This window comes from Aristolochia californica, unplaced genomic scaffold, assembly GCF_029961685.1.
Source record: "Aristolochia californica isolate CCGP_79_NKW_82.1479 unplaced genomic scaffold, dmAriCali1.0.hap1 SCAF_16, whole genome shotgun sequence".
Taxonomy (NCBI): domain Eukaryota; kingdom Viridiplantae; phylum Streptophyta; class Magnoliopsida; order Piperales; family Aristolochiaceae; genus Aristolochia; species Aristolochia californica.
Genome location: NW_027181837.1, coordinates 16,205,316 through 16,225,262, shown reverse-complemented (window position 1 = coordinate 16,225,262; position 19,947 = coordinate 16,205,316). Strand labels below are relative to the sequence as shown.

The window sequence follows — 19,947 nt, the reverse complement described above, 5'->3', positions numbered from 1 at the left end:
CTTACCTTGTCAACTGCTACTGAAGGGGTCGACTCATTTCTTCTTCCTAAGACTTTTTTCTCATTGAGATTCAACTAATTTTGCTTGATGAGGTTGACTCCTATCGAGGGCTCCACTTCTTTTTTCTTTTCAAAACTCTCGTTAACTAGGGATCAACTCCTTTTTTCCTCTCTAATTGCCTGATGGGGTTGACTCCTCCTAGTAGGGTCAACTCTTGTTCTTCTATCAAAGCTTTTTGTTTCTTTATACACAACTCCTTTACTCCCTTTGTGAGGGCAAGGTATAAATTCCTCTTCGTCTTTCAAAACTATTTGTTTATTTATACATGATTCATTTACTTTTTCTGTCATGACAAGTTGCTGACTCCTTTTTCTCCTTATTCACTATATGTTTGACTCTTTTTTTTCACTTTAGGTTTCATTTTTTTCACTAATGTGTTAAGTCTTCTATACATGAGCTTGACTCCTTTGACTTTTGACACTTCAATTCTTCAAACTTTAGTTGAAATGGTCATTCTTCCTATGTGCTTATCTTTGTTTGCCTGTTTCACTCTTCTTGCCTTTTTTGCACTAGTGGTTTATAAGAATAATAATTCTTTTCTCTTGTTCACTCAAATGGTGTTGTTAGGTTGGTTAGATGGTGTGCTTTCTGGCATAGAGTTATTTGCTTTATTTTATAAGGACCGTAGGAATATTTTTTGAGGGTTTTTTTACTACACAACATACTTTAACACATGATTAGTAACTCAAGTATTTGTTATTCTCAAAATTATCTTAATAGGATCTTGAGATGAACACTGTTTGAGCCAATTTTTATACACTAGTTGAGATTGATGTCCCCGGCAACTCTCACAAAGTTGAATGCCTAGAAGTAGCTAGCTAATGGATGCCCTTTAAGTCCTTTCTTCATCACCTTGGCAGCTTATTGAAGAACAAATAGTACAATGGTGGCCCTCATGAGTTGAGGTGTTGTGTTCCATGTTTGGAAATTTTGGTAAACTAATTTCTCTTCATCAAACTCAATATTCGATTTCTTCTTTTATGGACGTTTAGAACTCATCATTAGAGTCATTATTGTTGGTGTTGTAAGCACCTAACCAATGCAACCCGAAAAGGCTAGTCCCCGGGTTAAACCCAGGAAAAATTCCAAATTCAAATGCAAATACAAAGTCCCAGCGTCAAACATGCGAATGCGCGGAGATTCGAAGGCAGGACGGACGAAACCTACTCTGATACCATGTAAGCATCTAACCAATACAACCCGAAAAGACTAGTCGATTAAGGTGCGAAAAGTCAAATACTTAACACAGGTCATCAACAGGTATTGGATTTGTTCTTTTATGGACTTGTGGTGCACATCAATGGAACCATTCTTGTTGGTGGGTTTTTTTTTTTTTTTTTTTTTTTTTTGAGTCTCATTCTTCCTTTTCTCTACACTAAAGATTCACACAAATTTTGGATAAGAGGGTGAATCTAATAACATTTCATGAGAAGATATGGGAGGATGAAGAATCCCAATATGTATGCCAAAAATTTCTTTGAGATAAAAGTTTGATGTGATTCAATCTCCTTCAACAAAATTATAGAAAGAGTTCCAATAAAAAAGAACCACAAAGTCACCAAATTGATTTAATTGGTTATAGGTACTCCAATCTTTGATACAACAAAGGTTTGTTATAGCAAATGCTAAAGAGCGAAGGAATGAGTAGTACTGATCAATACATCCTTTTTTATTTCACGTAAACAATAAAATGGAATCAATGCATGCATGCACTTCTTGACTCAATGCAACTTAACGTCGCCCACTTCCACCTGCTCCTCCTACTCCACCACCTGCACCAAATCCTCCACCGTGGCCTGACCCACCACCAATTCCTCCACCACCCCCACCGCCAAATCCGCCGCCTCCACCTACTCCTCCACCAACTCCTCCCCCTCCCCCACACCTCCTCCACCCGCTCCTCCGCCAGCACCACCTCCTACACCACCACCTGCTCCAAAGCCTCCCCCATGGCCAGATCCTCCACCAATTCCACCACCACCTCCACCTGCTCCACCGCCTCCTCCTATGCCACCACCAGCCCCAGCACCACCTCCTACTCCTCCTCCAGCACCACTACCTCCACCTATGCCTCCTCCAGCCCCACCACCTCCTCCACCCCCAAAACCACCGCCTCCTCCAGCCCCACCACCTAAACCTCCACCAGCTCCAAACCCTCCACCATGGCCTGAACCTCCTCCTACACCTCCAAAACCACCACCCCGCCTACACCTCCACCTGCCCCACCTCCTACACCACTACCGGCACCAAAACCTCCACCCTTTCCAGAGCCACCACCACCACCACCAAATCCTCCCCCACCTCCAGCGCCACCACCCCCTCCACCACCAAAGCCACCTCCTCCACCAACTCCTAGGCCCCGGCGGCCTCCATAACCACCTTGACGATCTCCATAGCGGCCACCAGGACAGCGTCTAGAAGGGCAGCCAAGGTATCGTGGACCTCTGGGCCCTCGATACTTATTCTCATCCAAATCCCCAAGTGCAAATGCACTCAACTGTAACACAACCCAGAAAAAGAGAAGCATAAAAGGCAGCCATTTTCCGACGACACCCATGGTTGCTCTCACCTCTCTTTGCTTCTCCTGCTTCCTCGTCGCCCTTCATATAGCCACAGCCATGCTCTTACTACTGAGAGGTTTGCATGCATTAATGGGTGCATGTTCTTGAGCAGTTGAGGAGATGAGAAAACATAAATGAAGTTGAAAACAAAGTCAATGTCCAAGCAAGTGGCCTGTCGGCTGACCGGGGATTATGAATCATATCTCGGAAGCACATTTTACCTCAGCCAAATAGTGGCGAGAAAGCCATGCGAGCAATATGGAGGGGCTTCTTCTGCCTCCAGGGCTGTCTCCTCTCATGTGCATCGACCAGTAAGGGCTATAGCCACTTCCATCTTGTACCCTGCTGTCATACCTTCAAATCGTCCGTCCTGTAGAGAAACACTTCATCGCCACTTTACTGTAGAATAATGACGAAACGAGCTCGAACCATCGCTTATGTATCTTCTGACTTTAATGGCGACAAGAAATATCTTCAAAATCGGATAATTTGGGATAATGCTACCGCTAATTAATAATGGACACAAGATTATTCAAAACATTCAGCACAGAGTTTAAAAAACACATAGAACGAATTGTTGCGTCAACCGAAATACTGATTATCCAAGAAAAAACTAATTAATTTCGCCCGAGACTAATCTTAATTAAGATGTAAGGAGAGTTTACCTAAACGTAAGAAGTAGAGCGGAGATCCAGTCTTGATGATGTGATATTTATCAGGAAGAAACAGAAGGGACCCGCTGTTCTATGACATGGACGTTGGTGACATGGTTTTGCCTGACTGACGAAGAGACCTCTGACCTTTAATGGCAGTTAATTTTCGATTTGGAAAAGAACCAGACAACCATGATGCCTTTTACGTATTATTCCATCTCTTCCTGTCGACCAATATTAGATAGCTTTGAATGAAAATCCTAGAAGGTTTATTTTTCTTTCTTCTCTCACCAGTACAAATTTTCATTTTAAAAGCCATCTCACCAAATGAGATTTTCGATCGGAGATTGTTTCCAGAAAGAACTTCTCATTGTGTTAAAATTTGGATTTGTTTTTTGTGAACGGAACTCCGTGGCCAGTCTCATTCTTTCCTGTGCATGCAACGAAGTATTTCGGTTTGTTTCCTTCTCAGAAATAGCTGCATTTTCCCGTCATAATGTAACTCCTTGGGATCGGAAGTTGGCTTATTGTTTATATTGAGAAATTTTCAGTTTTGATTTACCAGTTATGGAGTTTAATTAATGCATTAAATTGAGTGGGTACTGCGGATCTACCTTATATTAATTGGAGATTTTACGGTTGACTTAGTTTTTTTTTTATATTTGGGGGCACCATTATTAGGGTATCACTGGGAATAAGATCATCGATTATGGCTAAGAGAGACATATTGGCTGAGTATAACTATTAGCACAGTGCATTTGGAAGATATAAAAAGTATTTGTATGGAAAAAGGAAGAGCTCACCCTCCTTTTGCATCCTACTACTTAGTCGACCTCTTCTAGATGATGAATCTCCTGCACCAGAAGGGTCTTCAAGTTCGCCACTAGACTCAGTTTCTGCCCAATCTGGGGGAGAGTGCCATCTGATGAAGTCCTCTAAGATGCACCCAGGGTTTGCTGCCTAACAACACACAATATGGTAGAGGACTCACTAACACATGAAGCACCCATTTGTTTTTTGTGCTAAAACCACAGTAACCAAGATGGAAATCCACAACAAAATCAATTTCTATATTAAAAAAATAATAATTATATATTTTCAATAAATATATTCCCTTGAAAGCTTGCATATCAGATAGAAGGTGAGAGCATCCAGCACCAACACTGAGAAAAATAAAAAATAAAAAAAACGAGATTAATTACAAATAATTACACAAAGTCTTCCATTAATTGGTCTTGCAAAATTTCTAACTGTTTATCCAAACAAAGAATATAGTACAAGAAAGTGCAAGATTGAAGGCCCAAAGTAGGAATCATGTCAAATCCATCAACAACTAAACCAACAACCTTCCTGTTCGAAGCACAAATTCCTCATTCTCTCTGACGAAATCTTCTGTAAGAAGTGGACTCTCCTGCATATGACGAAAAGTTGATAAAATAGAAATATCAAGTAGACATCAAAGCCTGTAATATTTTCCTCACTAATGGACAAACCTGGACTACTGGAGAGAATACTGGCTCACCAGTTTCCAGCATTGTTAAACTGTCAGATTGATAAGAAACTCCAAGTCGTAAAGCTAGATCACCAGAACCAGTTCTAGCATAAAGTGCTGAGCATGAAGAGGGCATACTCAAGTCACCTGAACTTCTATGTGCATTTTCTTCTTCTTCTATGACAGACTCTAGTGACTCAATGGCAATCTGTCGATGCCTTTTCCTTGCAATACAACAATTAATAACCTGCAACTGCTGATGCAAGAGTGTAATTTAATTCTGGAATTTCATCAAGTGGAACTTGAGGCACGGGCTGTCTTTGATACCAAAGTCTTCTCAGCTGCATGTGTGTAGCAAATTCATTCAATTACCTTACAAGCTTGGAGTGCTCATACCCAAATAATGACAAATGAGGAAGTACTATTTTACTCACCGACAATAAAGACACTAAAGATAATTAAAAATAAGCTTATAATTAATGACACTTCATAGTAAATATGTGATATATGCATGAGCGTGTAATCATCTGGCTTTTAGAAAGTCCAACATAACTTTACATTCATGAAATGGATGTGTGGATTTACAAACCTTTAAAGCCAAAAATATCACATGACTCCCTCACAGGTGATATGACACTTTCTATGAACCCTCATTTCCAAAGTAGCAGAATTTTAAAAATATATCATTTAAATCAAGAATAAAGAGAAATACAAAATCATGAAATTCTAGTGCTTCTATTTAACACAAAATAGCTTTATTTCTACTCCCTAGACTTTTATCCTCTTTAATTTTCATCAGGGACATGCTTTTCACATACTTAAGCATTCAAGAAATGGATTCCATCAGATATCTCTCTGCTTGTAAGTGATAACATGAACTTCCAATCCCACCCAGCTATTGTGACAGTTCATAACATATTTAGATTATCCTTAGTGGTACAGTCTTGTTTTGTCTATTGACCAAGATGACACTCACATGTCAAGAGAAAACCATATGAAACTAACCTCTTTACCAAGAGGAGGGCATGAATAATATGCATTGAATATGAGTTGCACCTGCCAATCACCAAATGTACAGAACTTTAAAGCAAATATGCAAGAAAATAATCTCAATGAAAATTGCTTATATTAAAAATTCAGTTAATGAAGAAAGAGAGATGGCCACATGAAGACTCCTCGGAGTGCCATCTCACAAAAGTGGTGCAAAATTATAAAAAAAAGTCTAGGCATCCCACTCATAAAGATAACATGAATTAAGGGTTGACCCTAAAGGTAATTCGAATAAAATAAAATGAATTAAGGTTGACTCCAAAGGTAATAAAAAAACATAAGAACTTCTCAAGGGTGACTTTTTTTTCTTTTGGATGTTGATTACAAACACACACTAAACCCCGTAACACTAGTGAAGCTTGAACCCAAGACCTCACACTAAATCTCTACTTGACAGCTTCACCAATATTATGATGATTATGGTAATTGCAACCCAGCTTTTTTGTCTGCTGGAGCAACACGCCATGCAAGGCAAGCATGTGGTTGATGCCCTTGCTGGAAACAAGCCCTCATACAACACCTTATTGTTGGAGACTCAGTTCCCCTGTTCACTCTTAGTCCTTGGATGTTTGTGTTTCATTTTGTAGTTTATTCCTAGGTTTTTTTAATTGCTTCCCTTGGTATCTTCTCCTGGTGGCCCTCTTATACAGCATTCTAGCAAATATAATCTCACTTCTCTATAGCTTACAAGAAAAAAAAACTCTCAAGTTTATTGCTCAAACCTTCTGAGGCACCAACTTACTTCTTCAATAACACTTTGCCAAAAGGATGCCATTTTGTGCAGACTCTTGAAGTTTGCCATAATCTTGGAAAGTCGAAAAACAAAGCTTCCCAGTGAAGCCCCATGTACTTCTCTGGGCAAATTCACAGTTCTATTGTTTTTCAGACAAGAGCAAGCCTTTGTGTGAGATTCTTCTTCTGTGAATATCTTGCAGATATTACAATGAAGTAAAAGATCACCAAGTGATAATGCACAGAACTAGAAATGTAATCCACCATGTGCTGTAAATAATTTTTACTTCAGGAATAACTTGATCCATACCTACATCAAACAAAAAATGGATTAAAGATATCATTTCATTTTTATCATCAATCGTGGAAGCCACTTTGTCCTCCTTGTCTCGAAGTACTAATGCCTTCATGGCAGAAAAGCTAATGCCAGTCCTCTCTGAATCTCTAGTTGACATCAATACATCTGAAGTGGATCTATACTTCCTTCCAACCCTATAGGAGGAGAAGTAGAGAAAGTGAAATCCTTAAATAAATTTGGATAAAAACATAGATTGCAAGACTCAATCCCAAAAAATAATAATAATAATAATAATAATAATAATACAAATAAGAATAATACAAATACTAATACTAATACTAATTTTTATTATTACTTTAAAACAAATAAATAAATAATAAAAAAGATGGTAAGACATAAGAAACCTTTCAATGCACGCTTACAAACATGGAAAAGACAGCCTTTCAGTGAGAAAGATGTAAGCTACAAAAAGGTTTCAAATCTTCTTCATTTATAGAAGAATAAAACAATTGAGAAACCGAGACTGTAGTAGCAGGTAGCACCGTCTTAATTTCAAGTAGCGGATCCATTTAGTTTGAGTTCTGCTCAACATTCCAACAAATATCCATGAACTTTCCTATGTTTTTCTAACGGATTAGGACTAGTACTAAGCAGAGTGTCAGAAAATGTCTCCTGGTCACAATTTATGATAAAATGTATTTGTAGTGCAAAGCTTACCAAACACGAATAAGAGCAAACACATAAAAGAGTCAACTAAAGGGATATTCTGTAATAGCTAAAGACTTACTCGACGGCCATTGGCAGTTGTTTAATTAGAGTTGCTGGAGGAATAGGACATAGGCTGGCAACATTTGAATTGTTTCCTGATATAGTAGGTCCCTGAAAGTGTTTTTCAATTTGTCAAAAACAAGAATCCAGACATCTTTATTCTTTACTAGTATGTTGGTTAACCTCATAAGAAATAAGAGTCAGCATGATGGAAGAAAATATATTTGTTGGCTTTAAAGGATCTGGAACAGATGCTTATTCTGAGGGCAGAAAGAAGAAGAAGAAGAAAAATATAGAAATACAGATGTATTGTGGAATAAGTCAGTATAAGATTCAAAGCTAGAAGATGTATGTACAGATTGTGGATGAAAAGATAAGCTATGTTGATTCCATAGAAAATTACTTACCTTAATGTCACCGTTACTTCCTTGATCTACAGGATCCAAATCTTCACTGGTGACTGCATTATGATCTGCATTCAAGATTTCAGCCTTCTCTTTCTCATCCAGATCTTGCTTTCCTTTCTTCATGTTCTTCAAGCAGCGAGACCAATCCTGCTTCTGCCCAATACGTCTAGGATTCCACTTTGTATGCTCGACTTCCAAGTGAAACTAGAGAAGAATTCACAATTCTGGCATCAAGACTCATAGCATATAGGCCTTTTGTAAGAACACTCCTCTCCAAAGAAACAAACATAGACAAATTAACGTAAACGCAGCTATGATACAAGTCAATGTGTAGTCAAAGACATTCTATTTATGAAAAGCAAGAATAGTTATCAGCTACAAGATGATGAATTTCAAGTTAAAAAGAAGAAAAAGGACGGGACTAAAAACAACAGAGAAATGGAATTGAAACAGAGTCCCAGCATCAAAACTAGAAGAAGGGTTGTGCTTGGGCACATGAATGTCACTTTTTTTTTATAACGATGAGAAAAGGGGAATGTCACAAAATTTTTATATCATCCATTGAAGAAAAAAAAAAGCACACCTGTCTTCAGACACAATCCACAACTGACAAAAGAGAAAGAGTACCTTGAGCTATCATGATCTTTTAGGCTATCCCAAATTGCAACCTGGAAAAAGCTCTTGTCATCCTTATTCAACCATTGTTACCAATATATCATTGAAAGGAATAACTAAACAAGCACAAAATCATCACATGTGCCATGGAAGTGTAGCAATTGCATAAAATCCTCAGGCGTTTAGGGTTATTTAAGAAACTTCCAAAGCGTAACCATTAGAATTAACACCAACACCCTGAACAAAGAAGAAAATAAAGCCAAAGCAAATTACGGATAACTCTTTTACAACATACCCCACTTCGACTCTGGTTTTAATGTTCAAAAATTTGTTTACTCCATCAGTTCCCAACAAAATCTCAGATAACCGATTTACATGACCGAGATTAACATATGTAAGGCCATTGGACTTGAAAATTGAAGCTACAGAAGTAACTCAGATAAAATGAAAATACCAGACGAATAACTGAAGAAAAGCCAATCATGCGCTAATAAGACAGGTGCCAGTGATCGTAGTACCATAGTATTCGTCTTCATTCCAACAGAGTATATAATCAGTTCCCCTGATTGAATGCAGTACATTGAACATCTAAACGTCTGTTCTACATGGAATGACGTCCACAAATTCTAGAAAAGTTAGATTGACTTTCACTTATGGAAGAATCTAATAATAGAACACAAGAGTTCACCTCACTACGGGGCTCCGCTCCAAATGTATCGTATTCCGGAGAATCCGTCGATGTTTTACGAGCTCCTCCGTCCCCCTCTTTCTCTAAAATAAGAAAAAAAAATTAACGACAAGAAGGGGCGGACTGAGAGTTCAGCAATCCAAAAAACAAAAACTAAAAATTTGTCCGAGATGAAAAAAGGGAGAAAACCTCGGTGAATTTCATTCTTGAAATCGGCTTTTATATCGGTGAAAACTTTCTCTGCTTTAGCAGCGGCGGAATGGAAAGACGTTTTGGCTCTGAAGACGACGACACCATGGAACCACGATCGCGGTCAGGCCGTTGAACTTCGAAGATGCACAGCAGCCTAATACCAGAAAAGAAAATACTATTTTCGGGAACGATAGACAGTGCAGTATGTTAATAATGTCAGACGGATGAACGACGCTTCACCCCGGGGAAAATGACGGAGTTACCGGAGCCGGCGTTGCCTCCATTGAATCCTCAAATATTGGCTATTAAATTTTTTTATTTTTTTTAAATTTTTTCACACTTATTTAAAATATTAAAAAACTTAAGTTTAACCATTTAAGCTTCAATTTTATTTCAAAAAAACTTATTTTATATGTGCAAGAGTAATATTCAGGTAAATGTTTTTACAAAATTTACAGTTTTTATTAATAAAATAGAAAAATAGTATTGCATTAGCATATTTTAAGGTAAATGGGAATATAGTAAATATAGTAAATTTTTTATAATAACGATTTCAATACTCCCCTTCAAAGTAGGATTGTATATATTTAGAAACTCCCAACTTGTTATAAAAATTCTCATTATCTCGTTTTCCCAAAGCTTTGGTAAAAACATCATCAAGTTGATCCGTATTAATTTTGACGTAAATAGTGACCATACTTTACACGTCATAGTATATCTGATAAAGTGATAATCTACCTCTACATGTTTAGTCCTTTCATAAAATATAAGATTGCTTGCAATGAAGATGACAGTTTGATTGTCATAGTCTCTTTAATAGGAAAACCTAATTCTTTCAATATAGATTTCACCAATAGAAGTTCATTGATCGTATGGCCATCACTCTATACTCAACCTCTACACTTGAACGAACAACCTCCGTCTTGCGCTTCTAACTCACAAGTTAACTCCAACATACACACAATGTCAAAAAGTTAATTTCATATCCAACTTGAACCCTACATAGTCAATACGCTACAAGTGAACCCTACATAGTCAACGTCTAAATACGCTACAAGTGCATATGACTATATGGTTCATACAACAATCCCTTTCTTGGGGCAACTTCTAAATGACTTTTTTTTTTTTTTTTGGGTGTTCCATAAATTGGTTGACCATGTTCACTATAAAGGCTATGTCAAATGTAGTCATTGTAGCATAAATAACCTTGGCTACTAGTCTTCTATACACAATCTTATCTCTAAGCTCATATTATCCTCATAAATATTATGATTAACATCTATAGGAGTCTCCACAGGTTTACCTCCAACCAATCCATACTCATGTAGTATATTCACTCGCATGCTTCTTTTTTTTGGTTTAGAAAAACCCCTATTTTACTTCTTGCTATTTTAATCCTAAGAAAATGTTTAAATATTCTTAGATCTTTGGTCTGAAAATGGTACGCCAAATGACTTTTCACCTACTTAATGTCATTCTTGTCACTACCAAATAGAACATATCAACCTATATATATCAGATTTCAAAACTAAAAGAGTTTCCTCTACAGAAGCTAGTAATTCTCTTATATAGTTCTCTGATAATCAATTAGATTATCATTTGCCTTAAATAAGGGCTGCCTGCAAATAATCAAAAAAAGAAAAGATACTGACATGTTAATCCACTAAAGAGAAACCGTGGCATTGGAATTCCAGCTGAGCTCATAAGCAATCCCAGAGAAATGATCCTGTCACCCCCTCGTGACGGATCTTTCCTAGTCTTGGTTGTATCAAAGAGGTCTAGTTCTGCGACCAGAAGCTCGACCACATAGAAGAGCATTTCTGGGGATTGGATATTCATCTCGCCATGATTTAACTGGAGAGTTAACTCGAAGGTAGAATTGCTGACCCAGGTACTGACGAGCCCAGTTCTCTGACCTTACATTCCACATACCTACATTGTCCAAAGCCATGTAAACTGCAGTCCATGACTTGGGGTAAACCTGCGGTGGATAAAATACAGACCATTGTAAGAATAATGTCCCTCCATTAATTTCTCAAGGCATGAGATAAGAGCAATCTTTCCCACCTGAACAGTGCAACGAGCAACGGTATCTCTCAGATTGTAATTTTGCCTACTAGCTTTAGTCCACTGACCTCCATCCATTCTGCTTGTTACCAAATGATAAATTAATCAACATTATGAAAATAGACTAGTTGAAAGCCACACATTTGAATTTAGTTCTGGTTTCTGAAAATGGCTCAACTCACCCCATGACAAACATTGAATACCCATCAATGTGCCATGACTGCACAGTATCTTCACTATTTTCAAACACGACTTCAACATAGGTACGGAAGTCAGCTCCCATGACAGACGTTTGAAGGTATCCACCTCCGCCAGTGGGGTTATCAGGAATGCTTCCAACACTGAAGATACCCTGGATGTTGTAGAAGTCAGCTACCTTCAAAGGTGTGTCTGCTGGAATAAATGATACACTGTTTACAGCATATCTCTGCTTGCGGTTGATAATTGGAGCAGAGTTAGCAAGCCTAATAGTTCGGCTAATAGGTATCATCCCGTAATGATAAGAACCCTGAGGGTTTGGTCTAGGCCCACTGGCAGTCAAATTCCACCTGATAAAGAAAAATTGAGCAAATGAACTCAAAATACATGCAGCATAAAGTATGATGCACAGCATCTGAGAGGATGTCAACAGAGGGGGAGTAGGCAGATACCTAATAGACCGTGCCTGGTTAAGGGACCAATCAATCTGAATGGTAGGACCCCCAGGTGGTGGCCCGGAAACTCCTCTAGCAGAATTGCTATAGTGGAGAATAGCAGTGCTTGTGAGCACCGGGTTAGTGAACCTTGAGGAGACAACAATATAGTAGTCTTGTGGAGGCTGATTAGCTGTTACCAAGACAGAATAGGATTGCCCCAAATGAACATCGAGGGATGAATAAGTGTTTTGCAGTGTATGGGACCCCTCAACTTCCACGACTTTTAACAAGTGTCCTTGAATACGAAAGTTGAAAGAGGTGGTCAATCCCACATTCGATATCCGAAATCGGTATATTTTACCTGCAAGAAAGTTTCAGGCATAGACAGAGAGAAAATAACAGTTAAAATTCATGCAATATTACACAGAATTAAAATTCATAAGATTCTATAAATTGTTGCAAACAGAAATGGGCATCCAAGCACAGACAGAGGGGTTACCCTGATCGACAGTAAATGTGTAGCCATTTGCTCCCCGTCCATTAATAAGAATGCCATCAGGGAAAGGAAGATTATGCCCACTATCCAACATTGCTTTCAAGTCCTGCAAAGAAGAAACAAAAGAGTGAGGTTCAAATTCATGTCAGGATGATTCTTAGTTGACACCAGTTTGCATTGAAAACATCAGATAATTGGCAGAGTAGGAAAGCTAAACATAAGTAACAAGAGAGTTTGGTTTCAAGGTGTAAACTTGACTTACTATGCACGACAGGAACAAAAACAATCAATTCAATAATTAGAAAGTTTGCTTCACTTTCGATGATTTCAGTCCACTTACAGTGTGATTAGCCTTGAACCAGTCACCAGCCAGTATTGTATAATCCCCTGCAGGTGGGTCAAACGGGACAGGAATCCTTGGTCTACTCAAAATCTTGATGCCACCAAACCCCCCAGCAGCTTTATGAAAGGCCAACGAGGGGAAGTAGAAGTAACTCCCTATTTGATCCTTCACTTGAAGCATGTAAGTGAAGTTCCTGCCAGGAGCGATTGGGCAGTTAGTGCCATAAACTCCATCTTGCCATGAATTCCTCCTCTGCTGAATTCCATTCCTGCTCCAATACAAGCCAAATCCATTAATCAATACAAAGCATTAGTGCGCAAGCACAAAGAGCTAACTGCTAACAGAGTTAATTGTAATCCTGGAACCCTCATGTGCCAATATGACTATATTTTGCCTGTATGTAACATTAATCTCCAAAAAACTAATTACATTTGATCATATCAACTCAGTGGTGCAGTCACAACGAAATTTTCAAAGTAATGTTCCATTTGCTATATCCATTACACAGAGAGAGACCCACTGCAATATTGTATTACAAAGTTCAGACAGGTACATATCAGCAGAATATCTACAAAGATAGTAAACGTGCATCCAATACAGCAAACTTTGGTCGGTAATATCCAATAGTAAAACTAGTAAAAAAATATTTACACTATCAATAAACTTTATAGTGGATTTATTGTTGATTACTATAAACCAACAATATCACCAGTACCATGCTCCGTCAGGAATTAAGGCATAAAAGTCATTTCTATATCAGAAACATCAAGCAATGTGCCACCCACTAATGAGGTTCCAATATTTTTGGAAAGAAGCTACGTCCACAGACAGTTCAGATTTGGCTTTTATCTTCACAGATGCCAAATCAGACCAGACCTGAATACCCTCACCAGCACTTCCCCTAACCACAGTACAGAATATCAATACCAGAGGCAATTTAATGCTCTGTTCTAACTTTTAGGAGTAGCCAAATGGACCTGTTGGAGGGAATCCTACAACCACTAAACCCAAGCAGGACGCACATGGAATCAGTCTCAAAAAGGTAAACGAAAAGGCCCGAATGAGATGAGCGACAAAGGCACGAATCCCGCAGGTATTGACAGCTCCGAGCATTGATCACGGTAAGGTTGGCAATGGTCTCCGTCCTACAAATCTTAAACGAAACAGGTGACCAGAATTACTGACGGATGCAGTGCAACAACTTCAATTGAGAATCCCAATCATAAAGTTCCAAGTGGAAATTGGTCCCTTTGTCGGGACCCACGTCAAGACGCTCTAGTGCGCTAGATGGTTCGTCATTTTAACAAAAAAGATTGGCATAATCGATGCTTCGATAATGAAAAATGAAGACAATGCGGAGAAAGAAGACAATGAAATTTACAGAACGATGCACTCTAACCACGTGTGGAACGAGATCTCCGAAGAAAAGAAAAATTCATCCAAACAGAGAAAGTAATCGTATCTACTGCTTACTGCTTAATCTTCCTGAATGCACAACTCACCAGGAGAGGAGGAATGGCTCGGGGAGACTGTTAAAAACATTGATGATCAAGTTGTCATTCGTCACCGAATCGATTTGAGGACCCGGAAACTGTCCATTTATCAAAATTCCCTGCAAAAAACGCCTCTCATTCATCAACACCACTCGACAAACAGAGCCACAGTTTCCACCAAAAAAACAAACCAAAACAGAGTTGCACAAAAAAATACCTGCTGTTTGACTCCAAGAGGGTAAATATATCCATAAGTAACATTCCACGTAAAAAACCTGTACGGATCTTCGCCTTTACCCGAGACGAAGAGCAGCAACAAAGCGACGAAACCGCTTAACAGAGCTCGCTGCTTCATCTCCCCCGTTCCTCTCTCTTCACCCCTTTTCCGGTTCAGAAACAGAGATTCAACAACTAAACAAGAGAGAGAAAAGAGAAAAGATCTAGCGAAGAACGGCCATTAAGGAAAAGAAAAAAGGCGATAGAGCTGGTTTTTTCTGGCTTTCCGCTTTTCTTTTCGCGCTTTTTACCTGGCCCCCTCCCTCGAAGTCGAAAACCAAGAACGTCGGTGAGTTATAGATTTCGAAGCGCGCTTGCTGTAAATAATGGAAAGGATTAAAGAAGAGATCACTTGTCAGTGGCGATAGAGATGAGCTGGCAAAAATGTCAGTGGAGTAAAGAGGACCGCATGGCATGGGACACCCAGTCTCTGCACTACTCTGCAGTCGACGAGCAAGCCTGAGTGAGGAAGACAATATTTAAATGACCGTAATACCCTCATCTAGAACTTCTATTCCTTCTTTCTTTCTTTTTTATTTTTTAACTAGAAAAGGAAAATAGAGCTGGGGTTAACCTGCCTTTCTAACTATTTATTCCTATTTTATTTATAAATAAAAAAATATGATATTAATTGATATGAGTGATAGGTAGGTCATGTGCAAAAGAACGGACGTCATGCCTCAAAGACCGCGCTTCAAATTTTTATTTACTTGATCTTTAATTCCCATAGAGAAAATCGGTGGCTAAACTAAAGGTGGCGGTGACCGGAATTCAGTGCCATTTATTATAGTAAACTGGTTATTTTACCAAAATCAAACAGTTGAGCTGTAAAAACTGAGAAACGATTCATCAAGAGGCAAGGAATCGCGAATATGAGAAGCGATCGTGGATGAGGTAAACATGCGGTTCGATCTAGCGGACTTGTTTGACGCTCGCTTTTCTTTGTCTCGATTCTCAGATCTGGATTGTGATTTCGCTTCATTATCGTTGTCTTCCTGTAAACTGATTATCTTATTAAAATCATGCAGCTGAGCTTTAGAAAAAGATTAAAGAGGCGAGGCATCGCGAATCTGATAAAGCCATGGCGGATGAGAGAGGTAAGCAGGCAGATAGATCATAGATCTAGTGGACTTTTATCTGGATCTGGTTTTCGTCTCATAGTCGTCGTCTTTCTGTAAACTGATTATCCTATGAAATGAACTGGTAGGGGTTACAAATTTAAAGAAAAACGATTACAGAGGCGAGGAATGGCTGATATGAGAAGCGGAGGCTGATGAGAGAGAGGTAAACAGGCAGGGCAGATAGATCTGGTGGACTTGTTTGACGCTTGCTTTCCTTTGTCTCGATTCTCGAATCTAGACTTGTTTTCGTTTCAATGTCGTCTTCGTCTTCCTCTTTCGTTTTTTTTTTTTTTTTCTGGAATTTGGGAGTCGTGCTTTCGCCACTCTGCTGCGCGTCCCAACCGGCAAACGCGTCGCGGCAACTGGGAAATGCGCGTTTGCGGCCCAGAAGATCGTCGGTGATAGCCAGTGTTTCCGTGTTTGGAACGGACCGGCGGGGAATGCTTCGACCTTTGAGACAGGACACAGATGCACGTGTCACGTGTGGGTTGGTTCCCCGTGAACCCACGAGCTTAAAGGATGGAATGAGCGAGAGAAACCTGTTTTCCAATAGAAAACCAACAAGAGGTTCATTTTCACTTGAACCCGTGCACTAACCCCCTCCCGAGAGGGTGCGTTGGAAATAAGAGAAAAATAAAATAAAATAAAATAAAATAAGTTTTTTTTTGTGCCCGACATCGAGCCGAGCCGAGCCCGAACCTGATGTTCGAGTCGAACTTGATTTAAATATTTCGAGCCGAGCTTCGAGTCGAGCCTCGTCTCAAGCTTAAAATTGTTATCGAGTTCGAGCCCAACGAGTTTGAGCTGAGCTTCAAGCCGATCTCGAGCCTCAACATACATTTAAAATTTTTTAAAAAATATATATCGAATAAAATGTATATAAAAATATGCATATATTTTACATAAAATTGGGCATGACCTCTACATAGGATTTGGCATAACTTATATATATAATATGTGTATAAGATTGGGCATACCCTCTACTTAAAATTGAGCATAATCTATATATATAATACTTCTATAAAATTCGGCATGACCTCTAATTAAAATTGGGCATAATCAATATACATAATACCTGTATAAACACTCTATAAATACTCCATAAAATTGTCTATACATTTCATAAACACTTCATGAAATTATTTATACACTCCATAAAATAATCTAAACACTCCATACACTGCATAACATTATAAATAAACTCCATACAATAATCAAACACAACAAAATTAAATAAATATCACTATCAATTTACAATCGCCCAAATAAAAACTATAAATCCTTTAAATAAAATCCTATTACTATTACAGACTTACTAGAAAATTACAAGAAATATTTTAAATTTTTCTTAGGAAAGTTAAATGGACCTCTTATTGCCTTTTCTAAGGAAATAAATAAAAATTAATAATTAATCTAATATATTATTATACTTATCGATAAATTTTTAATCACATCAAATATCAAACACAAAATTGCTATGAAAATTGCCTCATGCTCAAAGTATTATATCATCAACTGTCAAATACTTATTCAAAATTTTTCTATATAGTTTTCTAACCAATCTTGGCAATAAAATCTTACTTAGAAAATTATATGATTTTTTAAAAAGAATTTATAATTAGAAAAATATTTTGAAAAAATATGAGGCACTAATGGTCCCTATATTTCTATTAAAAATGTCTTTTCAACATTTATTGAAAAAACCACTAATAGTCTCTAGAAACATATTTCTACTAAAATATCTTTTTAATTTATTTAAGAGCCATGAGGAAGGGACAAAGAGTTTTTTTTTTTTCCTTGTTTATGATCTCGCACGTAGGGGTGGCTTTGAATAAATTATATATAAAATTATGCATACATTTTAAAAAAATATAATGATAGGAGAGGTTCAGGATTGAATTTCAATAATAGATTAAAATGCACCAATATTAATATTTTTTACTCCAATTGTTGTCTAGTTTGTTTTGTAATTTTTGAATCTGGCCATAATTTATTATGGCCTCCTTAGTGCCCCTAGATAAAAATTTATATTCTAGGAAAAACTAAAAATATTTTTCCTATGATACATATTCCCAAAAAAACCTTTAAATAAAATCTTATTACTATTAGTGACTTATTAGAAAATTACATGAAATATTTTAAAATTTTCTTAGGAAAGTTAAATGGACCTTTTATTGTCTCGTCTAGGGAAATAAATAAAAATTAATAATCAATCTAATATATTATTATACTTATTGATTAATTTTTAATTAAATAAAATATCAAACACCAAATTGCAATAAAAATTGCTTCATGCTAAAAGTATTACAGCATCAACTGTTAAATACTTATTCAAAAATTTTCTATACAGTTTTCTACCCCATCTTGGTACGAAAAATCTTACTTAGAAAATTATATGATTTTTAATAAAAAATTTCAATTAAAAAAATGTTTAAAAAAACATGAGACACTAATAGTTTATAGAAAATTATTTATATAAAATTTATTTTTAATTTTTTCTAGAGGAAAAAGTTTTTTTTTTTTTTTTTTATTTTATGATCTCGCACATGCGAGATCATCTTCTCGTGAGGGAGGGGGGAAATTATTTCTCCCCTGTTCTAGTTTTTCGCCGAGACAATGTGGAGGGAAGGGGGTTACGGCACCGGGGAGGACCTATCGTCGAGGATGACGGCCACGACGGAGTCGGCGGCAACGGAAGCGGCGGCGACGGAAACAAAGGCAACGGCGAGGAGAGGAAGAAATCAAATAGACGGCCACAAAGGCGGCCGGCGAGCAGATGCGACGGAGGTATAGACGCCAGCGAACAGCTACGACAGCGGTAGAGGCGGCGACAACAACCGATGGGAGGGGTCGGCGGTGACAAGGGGGGAGGAAAAAATTCACCCCCCCCTCGCTCTTGCTCCTGCTCCCCCGCTCGCTCGCGATCCCGTTACCGATCCATACCGATCCGACTCACTTCGAGCTGACGAACCGAACCTCGCTTCGGTCGAGCTCAGTTCGTTAAGGTAAACGAGCCGATTTCAGTGCTCAAGCTCGATAAATGACGAGTTGAACCAAGCCGGTACTGAGCCGAACCGAGCCGGCTCGGTTCGAAGCCACCCCTACCCATAGCAAATGAGAGAGAAATATAATTTTTTTTTCTGTATATACGTGGAAAAGGATAAATAAAAAAATAGTACATTTTAAAATTTTAATGATTAATTTTTTTTTCTGAAGTTTATATTTCTTTTCTTTCCTTCCCAAATTTTATCATTTTAAGATAAAATTTATTAACTAAGAGAGAAAGTGATTTTATCTCTCATTTTCTTTTCTCTCAATGATTCTCTATTGTCAAATAATTAAAAGTACATTTCTCTCTCTTTTCTTGACTTTCTCCTCTCTCATTTACTATGGTTAGAAGTGAGTCTGTCTCTCTAGTAATTTGATTATAGTTGGGTTTTGTTGCTAACACTAGTTTACAAAAGATCATTTCAATCTATAAAGTAAATGACTTCTTAACTAACTCATCATTAATATGATCATTATTATCCTCATTGGGTAATAAATCTTATTATTATTTGATTAATAAATGTCAATTTTCTAACTACAAGTATCTAAAATCTGATTTGAAAAAGACAATTTTTACGTAATCCACACTATTCATCTAAATTAATTACATGATTTAAACTTCACATTATATTATTTAGTCTAAAATGAATCAGACATGAATGACTCCCACATTACTCCGTTCATTCGATTAGGCCGTTAGTCCAAAATGATCTCCTCTTCATTTGAATCAAGTCAGGTAATGTTCTTAGGCAAAAACGGGAGAATCATGTTTCATACCTATTTTGCGAATTATCCACATGAATTGCATACAAGACGCCTTTCTCCCTCCCCCTGAACGAAAAATTTCCCTCATTTCGCTTCCTCCTGAAATTTTTTTCTTCCGCTCGACTTTTCTCCCTTCTCGGTCTTCCTCACTCGAATTTTTTTTCCTCTTGGCTTCCCTCTCTTCTCC

The 19,947-nt window shown here is 37.8% G+C and overlaps 2 protein-coding genes and 1 long non-coding RNA gene across 7 annotated transcripts; 1 reads left to right on the top strand and 2 right to left on the bottom strand.

Annotated features, from left to right (window-relative positions):
* Positions 1–4,392: 4,392 nt before the first annotated feature.
* Positions 4,393–9,639, bottom strand: LOC137953874 (uncharacterized). Of its 5 annotated transcripts, XR_011112439.1 has the most exons (10): positions 9,514–9,639; positions 9,325–9,407; positions 8,649–8,689; positions 8,022–8,225; positions 7,634–7,725; positions 6,859–7,040; positions 6,559–6,734; positions 5,772–5,822; positions 4,768–5,107; positions 4,393–4,685 (listed from the first exon to the last, which is right to left on the bottom strand). XR_011112439.1 is itself a non-coding variant. In XM_068801413.1 (8 exons), exons 3-8 carry the CDS (start codon positions 8,142–8,144, stop codon positions 5,006–5,008), a joined length of 726 nt encoding a protein of 241 aa, XP_068657514.1. In that variant the 5' UTR covers positions 8,145–8,225; positions 9,325–9,407; positions 9,514–9,639; the 3' UTR covers positions 4,393–5,005. The 5 variants fall into 5 exon arrangements, 1 of the variants encoding a protein (XP_068657514.1); XR_011112438.1 differs by lacking the exon at positions 8,649–8,689; XR_011112441.1 differs by lacking the exons at positions 5,772–5,822; positions 8,649–8,689.
* A 1,369-nt stretch (positions 9,640–11,008) lies between these two features.
* On the bottom strand, positions 11,009–15,145 carry LOC137952996 (L-ascorbate oxidase homolog). The gene is made up of 8 exons (XM_068800160.1): positions 14,768–15,145; positions 14,560–14,669; positions 13,055–13,325; positions 12,718–12,820; positions 12,234–12,579; positions 11,766–12,131; positions 11,584–11,662; positions 11,009–11,497 (listed from the first exon to the last, which is right to left on the bottom strand). The coding sequence occupies exons 1-8, from the start codon at positions 14,903–14,905 to the stop codon at positions 11,285–11,287; spliced, it is 1,626 nt and encodes a 541-aa protein (XP_068656261.1). The 5' UTR covers positions 14,906–15,145; the 3' UTR covers positions 11,009–11,284.
* Positions 15,146–15,645: 500 nt separating this feature from the next.
* LOC137953993 (uncharacterized) lies at positions 15,646–16,632 on the top strand. The gene is made up of 3 exons (XR_011112462.1): positions 15,646–15,720; positions 15,855–15,923; positions 16,034–16,632. It is a non-coding gene; the product is annotated as an uncharacterized lncRNA (long non-coding RNA).
* The last annotated feature ends 3,315 nt before the right edge of the window (positions 16,633–19,947 follow it).